General features: G+C 49.0%; 2 protein-coding genes and 1 non-coding gene across 3 annotated transcripts; 1 reads left to right on the top strand and 2 right to left on the bottom strand.

The window, feature by feature from the left end:
• Positions 1-3,673: 3,673 nt before the first annotated feature.
• Positions 3,674-3,783, bottom strand: tRNA. Its single transcript has 2 exons — positions 3,746-3,783; positions 3,674-3,709 (listed from the first exon to the last, which is right to left on the bottom strand). It is a non-coding gene; the product is annotated as a tRNA-Met (tRNA).
• Positions 3,784-4,829: 1,046 nt separating this feature from the next.
• On the top strand, positions 4,830-6,487 carry FMAN_05960 (putative glycine hydroxymethyltransferase, cytosolic; the record flags this gene model as incomplete). Its single annotated transcript, XM_041827319.1, has 4 exons — positions 4,830-4,877; positions 4,957-5,007; positions 5,072-5,436; positions 5,497-6,487. The coding sequence occupies 4 exons, from the start codon at positions 4,830-4,832 to the stop codon at positions 6,485-6,487; spliced, it is 1,455 nt and encodes a 484-aa protein (XP_041678294.1).
• Positions 6,488-7,907: 1,420 nt separating this feature from the next.
• On the bottom strand, positions 7,908-11,447 carry FMAN_05961 (uncharacterized protein; the record flags this gene model as incomplete). The annotated part of the gene is made up of 3 exons (XM_041827318.1): positions 7,908-9,101; positions 9,158-10,320; positions 10,373-11,447. 3 exons carry the CDS (start codon positions 11,445-11,447, stop codon positions 7,908-7,910), a joined length of 3,432 nt encoding a protein of 1,143 aa, XP_041678293.1.
• Positions 11,448-13,210: the final 1,763 nt, after the last annotated feature.

Here is a 13,210-nt window from a genome sequence, read left to right as displayed (position 1 = left end):
GTCTCCGACCATTCATGAGAGAGACCTTGGCAGGATCTTGAAAGAGTTAATACTGGCACATGTGGTGTTGGCCATGAGCAATCAGAACATATCTCTTGTGTCCCAGACTCCCAACTACCGGGTAGCCTAACCTGAACCTTGGACCTTTGAGGAAGATCGGCTGACTGGTCCATGATTTTGTCAGCATACCTTACCGACACAACTCAGCTTCGAGTTTGGTGCTTTTCGCTGCCTGGGAGTTGTCTGAGTCTTGTACTTGACCTGGTGGCATCTGTTCAAGCCAACAACGTGAGCGTAGCTGTCACTAGATTGGGAGCATTCTCCAAGAATCTACTTACCACGTCCTGCATCCAAGCCTCTGAAGCATCCATGTCAGTCTAAGTATCCATGTGATCCATGATTATCACCATCTGCTCCTTGGTGTCATGTAGGCCATTGAGCACAGAGTATGTATGCAACCGAGGACATGCAAATGCGGTGCGACCACAAATCGATTGCATCCGCATACCACTTCCAGTACCCAAAAACCATCTCCATCGTCGCGAGAAACGACTTACAGGCGATGCTACATCGCGCGAGGCACATACATATCGTGCTGGAAGGCTACCTTATGTTGTACAACACCAAATGCTTCCTAGTCTCAAGCGCAAGACTTGGTCTTCATTAATTCAGAAGCAGGCTGCCTGAAACTTCAAGGCTGATCACTTATAGTTGCATGAAGAGTCATGAAAGCAAAGAAGTCATATTACACGGATGGATAACATGATGCCGTCGTCATATGGAGAGGAATGAGATCACACAACATCGCAGCAATACTGGTCTCCAAGCAAGGCTACATGCAGCCTCAATCACGCACCAGCCAGCTTCCGCTGCCGTTCTCCGAACGTTGCACCGTGACACACAAGGTGCACAACAGAACAGCCAAGCGCTTTTCATCGTGATCTGGTTCAGCCTTGGCAATATGTGTGCTCTGTAATGATTCTAGCCCTCAGCTCCCCAGAGTAGGCCCAGTAGCTTATAGAGGAGGACAGCTCAATTTACCAGGGTAGCAAGGCCCTACGCAGGACTGACACTGCCCGTACTGTAAAACACTCATGCCTGTGCTGGAAGCACAACGCCCACTCTACAACGCTCCATGTGCTGTATGTATGCGAACTTGCTTTTTCCTCGCTCTGTTGTGTTTTGTGAAGATCGATCTTATTCGCTGAAAATGCGGCCAGGAGGGCAAGCGGCTATTGCTCTGGCTCGCTCACGTCCGGGTTTTGATTTCGCGGCTCTCGCTTCGTTTGTAATAAGGCATGAGGTTTGAGGCTGATTCTCTGCTTTGCTCTCAGTTGGTTTTAAAGCCCCGTCATCTCTGAACGATGACAAGTCGCACCGGGCCGAGCCTCCGCAACGGTGATCCGACAGCCGGGCATGGGTATTCATTCGGGATGAAATAAACCTCGCGGCTCGGCAGCTGACAAGATGGAAAAGTACCTTATAGGAAAGACGCATGTTTTCTCAATAGTGATGCAAGGTTTGTGGAATACTAGCTCGAAATCTCAAATTGATGGCAATTCTTGACTTTGGATCTAAATGGCATTGTCTCGACTACGAGAACTATCCGGTTGACGGTAGGGATGACGATCTATCAGTCTAGTGACGACCCAACGTTTCCAGTTCCATTGGATAGCAGAACCAGTACGTACATACATGCACCTACGTACATAGGTGCTGGGACTGCCTGGGCTGGGTCTAGGCCCTGCAGGACATGGATGGGCGTGTTTTAGAGGACAAGAGACCATTCATCATTACCCAGGATCTGCCTAACATCTCTCCACATAGAGATCGCGCCAGCTTTTCCTGGACTACAGCCCTCCCTTCCCTTTGCCTTTCTACCCCTGGCTAGAGCCCCAACCTCCTCTTCCTTTCCTCCATTGGGCTATGTTTCAGAGGCAGAGAGGAGCTCAACTCGCTAATTGGCGTCAAGATCGATCAGTCGTGATATCCATCACTGCGGCGCTTTAAAGAGTTTTAGAGTCTGTAACTGAATACAAGTCTTTTTTTCCATCTAAGTTTCAACCTGCTTTTCAAATAGGTTTACAGACGCACACTAGACAATTTATCCCAACTCCCGATCCACTATGGGGTCTATCGGCAACGACAGCTCATGTCTATTAGCGCGAACGTCAGGGAGCACTTTAATCTCTCTTCAAACCCTGAGCATAAGGGTCTGCACACAGAGTCATGTGACTTGGAACGTGATGGACTTTGAGTATGTGCTAGGTAGTTCATTCAATAGTTCTTCTGGACGGATTCAGACGCCTCACCAGGTAAAATTGACGCACATTACATGTCTTTGTTACTCGTCTAGCTATTCGGATAATAGTGAGGCTAAGAAACTGATATGACGCTCAGCACAAGGACAACACACTTGTCTAGTTCTTCTAGAATGATATTTGACAAGGTTTCACTCTTAGCGTATCTAATAAACCGCTGCTAAGTGTCCGCTTGAGACAGTCCCTGAAGCTCATAACCCTTTTTCACATCCGAGTCCCATCCGAGTCTAGCAGGGTCTCATTTCTCGACTGCTGTGGTATCCAATGTCAGTCACATTCCGATAATCAACACTAAGTGCAACACAGAATCACGCGCCACAATGAACTGTTCCCCCGAGTCAAGAATGACTGGCTCCAGCAGCCACAGAAAGAACCAAAACTTCCTTGCCTCGTTACGTAGCGCATACACCACCTACTGAGGAGCGCATACGGTACCGTCTGCTTGTCTCACCTGCAGCTAATGTCGCCTAGTCACAGTGATGCGATGTTGACTTGGTGTAATGATTCACAGTTGTGGAACAAACAGTTGCGATTTCTGAGACTGGAGGGAGGGACAGGCGCAGTGAAACATGGCCGTCAACCCGTATATGGGCTGAGACTGGTATTTGGTCTGATTATGAGTTTATCCTCATCTTATGCGGTAAGGTACAGTTCTCCGGACTCTGGCATTCCTCCGGGATTGGATTTTGTGCATAGCCGGTTTATTTATCTTTTGTTGCATTTCCTGACCGGTCCCTGCAAAGTTCCAGAAGCATGTTAATCACGGGCCATCGTGTATAATCACAGGTGTTGAAAGGCTGGAGGCTTTGAACCACCCGTAGCTACTCCGAAGCCTCTACCAATACCTGTTGCACATGCACCGCATGCCAGAGCTTTTCATGGAACTGACCCCTAAGTCTTCAGCAAGCAGATAATACTTACCCTTCACGATCAATTTCCAGTGTTCTACGGACGATGAATTCTCAAGCTGGACAACAGGGGCAGCGTAAAGAGTTACTTTGGGTCAATCGTCCCCCAACTGCCTCTTTTGAACCCAGTAGCTAGTCTCATCCTAGAAGGACATATGTAATAGATTATCCGGCCGTGGTAAGAGTTCAAATAAGATACAAGCCTCTAGATGCAATACATTCGTTAGTGGCTCGGATCTTCCGAGAGACATACTGTCTTATGCTGTGCGTAGTTCTCTAGTCGATTTTTCGTTGTGACTCTTGCTCGTTGTCATATTGTAATCTGAAGTTCGCGCCGTCTTCCGTATTTCACTAAAGATCGGCCCAAGAGTTAGTTGCTGGGAATCAGAACGAAAAAAAACTATGTAAAATATAAACTGTTAAGTAGTAATGGAAAAAAGTTTTTGTCGGTGGAGAGGCTCGAACTCTCGACCTTTGGATGACTCTGACTTCTCGCCAGATCAATCTGATTTCAGATATGAGACCAACGCTCTAACCAACTGAGCCACACCGACCGTTTTTGACATTCAAAAGGTTCAAAATGATGGTTAATAATGTTATGAGAAGTAAAAAAAGGTCAACAACCTTTAACAATGGGCAAATGTCTTATGACCGGTCAGATCTCATAACCCTGCTGCTATTGACTCTTCGATGAACCTCTAAACGCGGGGCGTATGCTATGTTGATTCGGAGAAACGTGATCGGACTCTACGGGAGGTCACGCCGTGAGAATCATCACAACATCGGGAGAATTCGTGAAGCCAAATACGGAGTTTTGTCGTATTTCGGTGTTTAACATGGCCTCGGTGTTGGAAGGGAAGATGCTTGGGTATTCAATTGACTGCTGCTAGAGGCGGTTCGGGTTGTACCAAGAATGACAATCAATGCATGGTGGGTGAGTGCCAATGGGCCACCGACCTAAAGCCACTCAACACAGTCATGCAATGTGCCACGACAGTCGACTGCCTAGTACTTTAATTCCACCTACATTAAGTCAGGCAGAAACCTCAGGAGTCTAGCATGATACTACAGAGATCTAATTCAAACTCATGAGTAGTAAAAACTGAGAGGCAAAAAAGGAACATATTCCATGAGTCGATCTTCAGGGTAACCAGCCCAGCAGGGCCAATGGAATTGTATGACATGGGCTAATGGGATTAACTTTTGAGCTGGACCCCAGCAACCAGTGGCTAATGACCCCGCACCTCCAAAAACCACACCTAATTGACCCCGCCAATTCAGTGTTCATCCTCCTATCGCTTCTGAGGCTCACGCTCGGCACAGTTGAGCTTTTTTGCCGCATGCGCTAACCTGTCCCTAGCTCACCACTTATACCTCTGTGAGTCTGTGGTGGCCGTCTTCGGAACCCGTAGGCCAAAAAAAACGGAAAATTTTCTTTGGGCAAGAGGGACCTCTCTGGAGAGCTACTTCTACTTCTACCTGGATCCTCCCACATGCTTTTAACTCTCTTCCCTTCCTCCTCCTCCTTCACTCACTCAATCATCAATCTTAAGAGACATCCCACTTGTTTCTTTTCTCACACTCACCAACAACCTTCACAATGTCCCCCACAAACGCCGAGTATGCGCTCTCTCAGTCGCACAAGGAGGTGAGCTACCCTCCCCCCGCCATTGCCCCTCGTTCCATTATCGAGGGTATACAAGATCCATTGACTCACACTCCTCTAGATGCTCGAGAAGTCTCTCCTCGACTCCGACCCTGAGGTCGCCTCCATCATGGTATGTCATACTCAATTGAGTACCTTGGCCATTTCCAGTCAACAATGACTTACGTCCGCTGCAGAAGGATGAGATCAAGCGTCAGCGCGAGTCCATTATCCTCATCGCCTCCGAGAACATCACCTCCCGCGCTGTCTTCGATGCCCTTGGTTCCCCCATGTCCAACAAGTACTCTGAGGGTTACCCCGGTGCTCGTTACTACGGTGGCAACCAGCACATCGACCAGATCGAGCGTCTCTGCCAGCAGCGTGCTCTTGAGGCTTTCCACCTCGACTCCGAGAAGTGGGGTGTCAACGTCCAGTGCCTCTCTGGATCCCCTGCCAACCTCCAGGTCTACCAGGCTATCATGCCTGTCCACGGTCGTCTCATGGGCCTTGACCTTCCCCATGGTGGCCATCTGAGCCACGGTTACCAGACCCCCCAGAAGAAGTGAGTTTGCCAAAAGATCAGTCCCAGCACACCTGTGGCAATGTGCTAATCATACGAAAGGATCTCTGCTATCTCTACTTACTTTGAGACCATGCCTTACCGTGTCGACCTTGACACCGGCATCATTGACTATGATACTCTCCAGAAGAACGCCATCCTCTTCCGCCCCAAGGTCCTTGTTGCCGGTACCTCTGCCTACTGCCGTCTCATTGACTACGAGCGCATGCGCAAGATCGCCGACTCCGTTGGTGCCTACCTTGTTGTCGATATGGCTCACATCTCCGGTCTCATTGCTGCCGAGGTCATCCCCACTCCCTTCAAGTACGCCGACATTGTCACAACCACCACCCACAAGTCTCTCCGTGGTCCCCGTGGTGCTATGATCTTCTTCCGCAAGGGCGTCCGCTCCGTCGATGCCAAGACCGGCAAGGAGACGCTCTACGACCTCGAGAACCCTATCAACTTCTCCGTTTTCCCCGGTCACCAGGGTGGTCCTCACAACCACACCATCACTGCTCTGGCTGTTGCCCTGAAGCAGGCTGCCAGCCCCGACTTCAAGGCCTACCAGGAGAAGGTTATTTCCAACGCCAAGACCCTGGAGAACACTTTCAAGACTCTCGGCCACAAGCTCGTGTCTGACGGCACTGACAGCCACATGGTCCTCGTCGACCTCCGCCAGCACAACCTGGACGGTGCCCGTGTTGAGGCCGTCCTTGAGCAGATCAACATTGCTTGCAACAAGAACTCCATCCCCGGTGACAAGTCTGCTCTCACCCCTTGCGGTATCCGTATTGGTACCCCCGCCATGACTTCTCGTGGCTTCGGAGAGAAGGAGTTCGAGCGTGTCGGCAAGTACATTGATGAGGCTATCAAGATCTGCAAGGAAGAGCAGGCTGCTCTCCCCAAGGAGGCCAACAAGCTCAAGGACTTCAAGGCTCGCGTCGCCAGCGGTGAGGTCCAGAAGATCAACGACCTCAAGAAGGAGATTGCCTCTTGGTGCAATGACTTCCCTCTTCCCGTTGAGGGCTGGCGTCTGGATGCCGGCATCTAAGATGCTGGAGACATGATTGCTCCTCCAAAGGTCATCCATCTCTCAACATGATGTGATGCCTTTACTCTCCAACACGCATTTAACATGGATGAGGCAAATGGCGAAACGTTCAACAAGCATGCATTTCATCACGGCGCAGATACCTAGTTTGTTTTTTTGGTCAGGGCTTTTTTTCAGGTCGGGATATATAAGCATCCTTCAACACGAGATGGAATCGCTGGAAAAAAGGTAGTGGGAGTTGGGTTATGTTTATGATATCTGAGATGGTTATTTCCTCTCTCTAGCTGTTTTGTCACTCTACCCACGGGGATGGAATCAAGATCAGTTGGAAATGCACTCAACAATGAGTAGCACACAGCTAAATAAATTTAATGGCTGAAGCAAAGGACTCCTCGTCTCATATGATTCGTGAAAGTGTTCCGACTTGATAACAGTGATAGTTTCCAAATGAGATCTCAGTCTTGACCCCCTTAGTTCGCCGTTGGCAAAACTGGTAACTTCATGTGCAAGCTGTGAGATGTGGGCTAGCAAGGTAAGAGCACATTGAGGTATTTGAAAATGACCAAGAGAAAGGTCAGAGGCTCATTATCCATTATATACAAATTGCAACTGCTGACACATCGTTTGTCTGCTCAACATCACAACATTGGTAGCTTGCCTTCATGTTCAATCATCGCTTATTCCTTTATTTGCTGCTTCTCAACCGCATATCCCATTCGGCCCTGGATCCAAGGCTTTCCATCTCATGAAACAATTGCTTAACCCTTTCGCTACCAGTCCATCCATCCAGGTCCTTTCTAAGAAAAAAAAAAAAAGAAAATGGACAACGAGGTCTGTATATAATAAACGCAATATCCTGCCATCCACCCCGACTTACTTGTGCCCATCCTCATTAATCCATCAGGTGTTGACCTTTTCCATACGCCGGCTAGCCATCAAGAGTCAAACCACCCACATAATGCCTGCTTTTGTTGTCCGAAGGAAATCACGACTTGAAAGCCACTCGCGCAACACATCGTGTACGAGTGGTGAAGTTAAGTACAATGGCCTTTCGTCTTCATGTATCGAATAAGCAAGTGCTGTGCCAACCCCAGAGCTCCGAATAGAAACGACCAGTAAAGAAAGAGACAGAAACGCCTTGGATGGATGATTTATTGAGTGGTTGCTCATATGCAAGATAAAAGAATAACGATAAAACCAAAGACCAGCTTCAAAAGCCCATAAAATGTTTGCCAGGGGTATGTAAAAGGACGTCAATACCAAATGTATGAAAAGTAGTACATGATTTATATGAAAAGTAAGTTGTAAGGCACTGGCACAACAGAGTGAGTGCATGTTTGCGAGAGCGGGCATGGTATGGTGTCTATGGAGGACACCAAACTCTCGAATAGTTTATAGTTGCCTGAGGCGTTGCACGCCACTACGGAGCAATGCTTTCTGGGCTCATCATGCCGACAGTGTCGTCCTTGTCTGTTTGGCTGGCGTTGCCCTGACTATGTATGCTGTCCTGCCTCTCCATGTTTGGAGCCAAAGCGAGAACTGCAGGGTTGGGGGCCGAGCCAGTTGCTGCACTCATGGACTTCTTCTTGCCAGGGGTAGTACCTGGTGCGCCCTTTTCGGGTGATGCGTTTGCATTCGCTTTGGCCTCGGCAGCGGCAGCTTCCATCTTCTTCTTCTTCTTCGCGAGTGCCAATTGCTCCTTAGGAGATCGTTTCTGAGCGGTTACAATCTTTCCACTCGCGCCCAACCGTGGACGAGGTTTCTTTTGCTTGGTAGGCAGGTCTTCGTCCTCCACAAGGGGCTGATCGCCATTAGCGTGCAGCTTAGCCAGGAAGAAGTTCTTGACCAGGCCAATTTGTTCCTGAATGTTCTCCTTAGTGACTGGCTCTGAAGAAGGCAGTGGTTCAAAGAGATCAGTGGCTGCTTCGCCAGTCGTCTGTGTCTGCATCTGGTATTGATTGCGGACTCTAGTTTGCAAAAGATGCAAGGGCACGGAAATCATATCAAGTCCCATCTCCTTATCCAGACCCAAGGCCCGGAAACCAAAGAAATCTTCACCGAGGTCCTCAGCAAAGTCACCACTAACGAACTGCTCACTGCCGTCTTTGAAAGCACCAACCCCATCAGTTCCGGCATCTTGAGCCAGAGCAGGTCGTAATAGGTCAGTGAGATGAAGCTTCATCCGCTCATGTAGAGCATCTAACTTGGTGCTCAAACGATCGAGCTCATCCTTCGCGTACAATTCCAACGAACTGATGTCGTGACCATTCTCGTCCAGGGTGTGGAGGATGACTTCCTCAGGAGTGAACCTGTGTTGAAATTTGGACCCTTGAGCATGCGCCGGAGATGGCTTCTTTTCTGACTCGTTGTAAACATTAAAAGTACGGCACAGCTTCTGAAAGTAATCTGATGCAACGCTGGTGAAGGCGTCCATGGCTGAAGGCTGGAGTTCCTCGAATCCCGTATGATAGAGGACTTTGGCAATCGAGCGCTTAAGGGCGTTTTGGCATGTTTCGGGGGCCATCACAGGACCGTCATCGCTGATGAAATGAGGTTCAATATCCTGTTCCACGAAGGGATCCGAGTTTGACTTGGGAAATTGGTTTGTATACACCTATATCAGATTAACAGATTAGTAAATGAGTAGTACCCATCATGGTTTTGACATACCTGAGTTTGAACTTGCATCTGTTTGATGACCGAGATCCTGGTTGCAAGTTTCCTTGTCTCTTGAATCTGATGTATATTCTCATCCATCTTCTTCGTCAGACGACTTGTTGGTGCTGTAAATGACCCAGGCGGCACCAGGCGTAGAAACTCCTCGTGCTGGTTGATAACTTTCCCTTCTCCATCTTCGACCCATTGAAGTTTGGGGTGAATATCCGGTATGTTGCTCAACGTATCATAGTAGTCGGGTATCACCTTAGCCTCTTCTTCCTCAATTTCCTCAGCCAGAGTCTCGGTTGGCTTTGTTGCCGAATCTTCAGAAGCCACAGCTGTAGAATTTGCTTGAGAATGAGTAATGATACCTTCTGCCTCTGCCTCCCTTTGTCGCTTGAGGAATCGACGCATACCAGCCTTGGAGCGAACGAGTGCAGGGGCTTCGGTGTTGAACTTGTTGTCCTTGAAAAGCTGAAACCGCTCCTTGGCAACCAGAGCTCGATCCTTCTTAGTAGTTTGCTTCCATACTTTGTACTCTTCATCCTCAAAGGCCTGCTCGGCAGCTTCACCAAACGCTGAGTTTAGTGCCAGGCCATTGATACTTGGCCCATCAATGTCCATGGCATCGGCGTTACTCCCCATTCCGGAATGGCCGTTAAGTCCGCTTGGTGTGAGGGAACCGGCAATCGGTGGAGTGGCAAAGCCATTGCTGCCGTCAACCTCTGAGCCTTCTCGGACTTTTCCCAGAAGCCCATTTACTTGAAGAATGGGCTTCTGATCTATTGCTGGTGTGTCCTCTTTCTGATCGTTTGGGGCCTTTCGTGCCTTGCTTGTCCCCTTTGCACCAGCTTTGCGACCTCGTGAAGACATAATGGGCTCATCATCGGAATCCTCTCCAGCATCGTCGTCTCCGCCATTCTGTTTTCGCCGTTCTTCTGCCTCAACCTCCGCTCGAGAGCGGATGACAAGGTCTGGTATCAATGGAATAAGTTTCTCTGCTTCCTTTCTCATCCCATTGGCCATGCGTCGTAGAGGGTGATTCATATCTTGGTTGTACCTGAGGCAGTTGTCCCAGATCAGGTTAAGATCCACAACAAAATCAGCCTTGGATTTGTAAGTCAGACTTTTCAACTTCTTGGTCATTGTGCCAAGATCCATGGGGTTTTTGATGACTAGAGGTAAATTAGTTTCGTCAGTGGCACGAGACTGTTCGTGGTTTCTCACAATTGTAGTAGTCTGGAGCATCCCTCTTGTTCACTCTTGTCAGAAAAGGAGTGGAATATTCCGTATGCGCCTTGAGTTCTGTCAAGACCTTTTCTAAAGCCTCGTACAATTCCTCCTGGTTCACATTCTCCTCGCTGGCCCATTTACTCCTATTTTTACGGACCTCGTTCATCAAGAGCCTAAGTTCGGCATCAGAGGCGCGAACCTGATCTCGCTTCATGTCGATACGAGCGATGAGATGTTTCAATGTTAGGCTAGAAGCGCCGAGATTGGCACTACTGAGTGAGCCTTGGTTTGGAACAGCACTATGGTTATTAATTGGATGATGGTTGTGATCCATCTCGGCCTGGAGCTGCTTCTCGGAATCTTCAAGTTGTTGTTGTTCTAGCATAGCGGCATGGTCATTCTCCAAGGTATGAAAGATGGTGTGGAAACTCCTCCGAGCGGCAGCTTCGGTAGCTGTACGAGCTTCCTCAAGTTTCTTGATGGCATCTTCACCATCTTCATCTTTCGACTGTGAGCCATCTTGATCCTTGGATTTGTCACCATGCTTGCTTGGTGATGTCACCGAATGAACAGGTGAGCTCCCTGATTTGGACGGCGACAGTAACGTATTGGCAGGGGCTCCAGCAGAATGAGGTTTTGATGCTGATTGCGAAGGCTCGTCATCTTCTTCGTCGTCATCATCATCGTCGTAGTCGTCCTCATCGATGGTGCGCTTTGCTTTCTTTAAGGGGGGTTCCTTGATTGGTTCGTGGTCGGTCGTGGGAGGGATAATGTTTGCGGAGGGGGGCGGAGAACGTCGTAGCGCAGATATCGCGGGATAATTATAAGAACCATCTTCGGAGAAAAGCAACGCGACCTTGTCCTCGGTCTTGCGATATAAATCCGCAAATAGGGCGCGTCGGTTCTCTTCCTCGATGTCAAGTGGTGCCTCAGGCATCAGCACACTTGGATTATCAATAGGAGTCTGAGTTCGCGCAGGGACATCATCGAGATGCGATACGCTCCTATTACTGTTGGTATGGTGCAAGTAGGGAGGTTGCCAGGCGGGCTGGCCGTTGGTGATGGACATGATGGACCCAGGGCGATGATAGCGACAACGGGGCGCGAGTCGCCATGCGCAACAAGATGCGCTCGCGTGCGGCGGGACCGAGGGCGATTGGTGAGCTCAAGACCACATGGGACAAACGAGAGGCATCGGTAGAGATGGCGTATAAAATTTGTTGATTATATGGCAAGCGGAGGGTGGTGTTTTGATGGATCGCGTTCTGCCGTTTTGTCGTCTGTTCAAGAGGTGAGGTTGATGATTTGGGGGGAGCCTTGTCAGGTACCTTTCCCGAAGCGGAGAGTTTTCCCTGAGTGAGCGCGCGCTGGACCGACTCGTGGGGGAATCTCGCGGGGGAGAGTTGCGGGTACTAAGGACCTGAAGAGGCTGAGGTTATAGGCGGGTCAGTGTAGGTGAATGGAGAGTTGCCTCAAGGCGCTTAATTCTCCTCTCTCTACTGAAACTATTGATCGGTATGGCAATCCCTTTGTTCGTTCGATTGTCTGGTCTTCGGCACACTCCCTTCTCATTGATTGTCCACAATGTATTCCGTACCTCCAGAGGACCTGTTTCGGCCCCGAGGATGCCCGGAGCCTACCTTGCCTACCAGGTATCTTTGTCAGCAAGTCACGTGCCAGAAATCTCTTGACTGGGCTCTCCGGACTCCGTACTACCTAGGTAGGTCCTCAGGTAAACCTACGAGCAGATGGAAATTGAAGTCAAGCAACATCTGGGAGTTCAACTTTTAGCATGTCTATCTTCAGGGACCATTATAAGGAACTCAGCACACGCTAACCTGTATGTGAATCGTGTATCGAGCCCCTTCATCAAGGGGTGTAGGTATTACTAGTGACAATGAATGTACGCAAACAATGCAATACGCATCCCTGTCTCCACAAACCATTGATGAAGAACAACGCCATCTTTCTAGATCACCCCGGACATTATCTGTAGCCAGTGATACACAAGATCGAGGAGTATGGGGGGCGGGATGCCTGCATCTGTGTCTGTGCCTAGCATGCCCAAAATGGAGCCCCCAATGAGACCACCAAAATCAAACTCTTGGTTGTAGCCTTACAACCTCCCGAGGCGTGAAGGATGATGGCGCTCCCTGAAGCAGCAGCCTTGTATCAGTGCAGTGTTTTTGGTTGTCTGCTGTTTGCTTAATTTTTGTATGAGCGCACAAAATCCACAGCTTGAAGCTTTATGAGTTACGGGATCAAAGGTTGAAGAAGTGATCTACTCCAACTCGGCATGAGGGAGCAGGAAAACTTCTGGCTCTAAACTTAGGTGTCAAAACAAAACCGTCTAAAGACCTGTATATTCATAGCAAACTCACTTGAGTTCTTTTATCGCTTAAGATGGAGGTCCTCAGTTTATTGTGTACCCATTGCTGGGGTCTGGGGTAGCACAGGAAGTGTCCACGTTACACTCTTCTTAATCCAATTGGATGGATGATATGGCAACCCCCTGTTAAGTCAAAGTCCATGCACTGCCACAGTTGCTAGACGAGCCCCGCCACAAGGGCTATCGTCGTCACTCAGCTCCCAACATGAGCTCCACGCTTTCATTTCCTCCAACTGCCTGCCTTACCTACTACTACTGTTACTCGGTCAAAGCTCTGAATCCTAGTCTTCTACGTATAACGAATTATTGCAACTTGTCAGGCTTTTCTCATAAAAGAACAGCCATTTGTTCCGAACGAGGCGCTACGTTTGGAGAACGGAGCACTCTTATACGAAATCGGAAGCTAGAAGGCTCCGTTAGACTTATCAAGCTCAACCCCAGCC

Source organism: Fusarium mangiferae (genome assembly GCF_900044065.1).
Source record: "Fusarium mangiferae strain MRC7560 genome assembly, contig: FMAN_scaffold002, whole genome shotgun sequence".
NCBI classification, from domain to species: domain Eukaryota; kingdom Fungi; phylum Ascomycota; class Sordariomycetes; order Hypocreales; family Nectriaceae; genus Fusarium; species Fusarium mangiferae.
The sequence above is the reverse complement of the archived record's forward strand: the minus strand, read 5'-3'. Positions and strand labels throughout refer to the sequence as shown.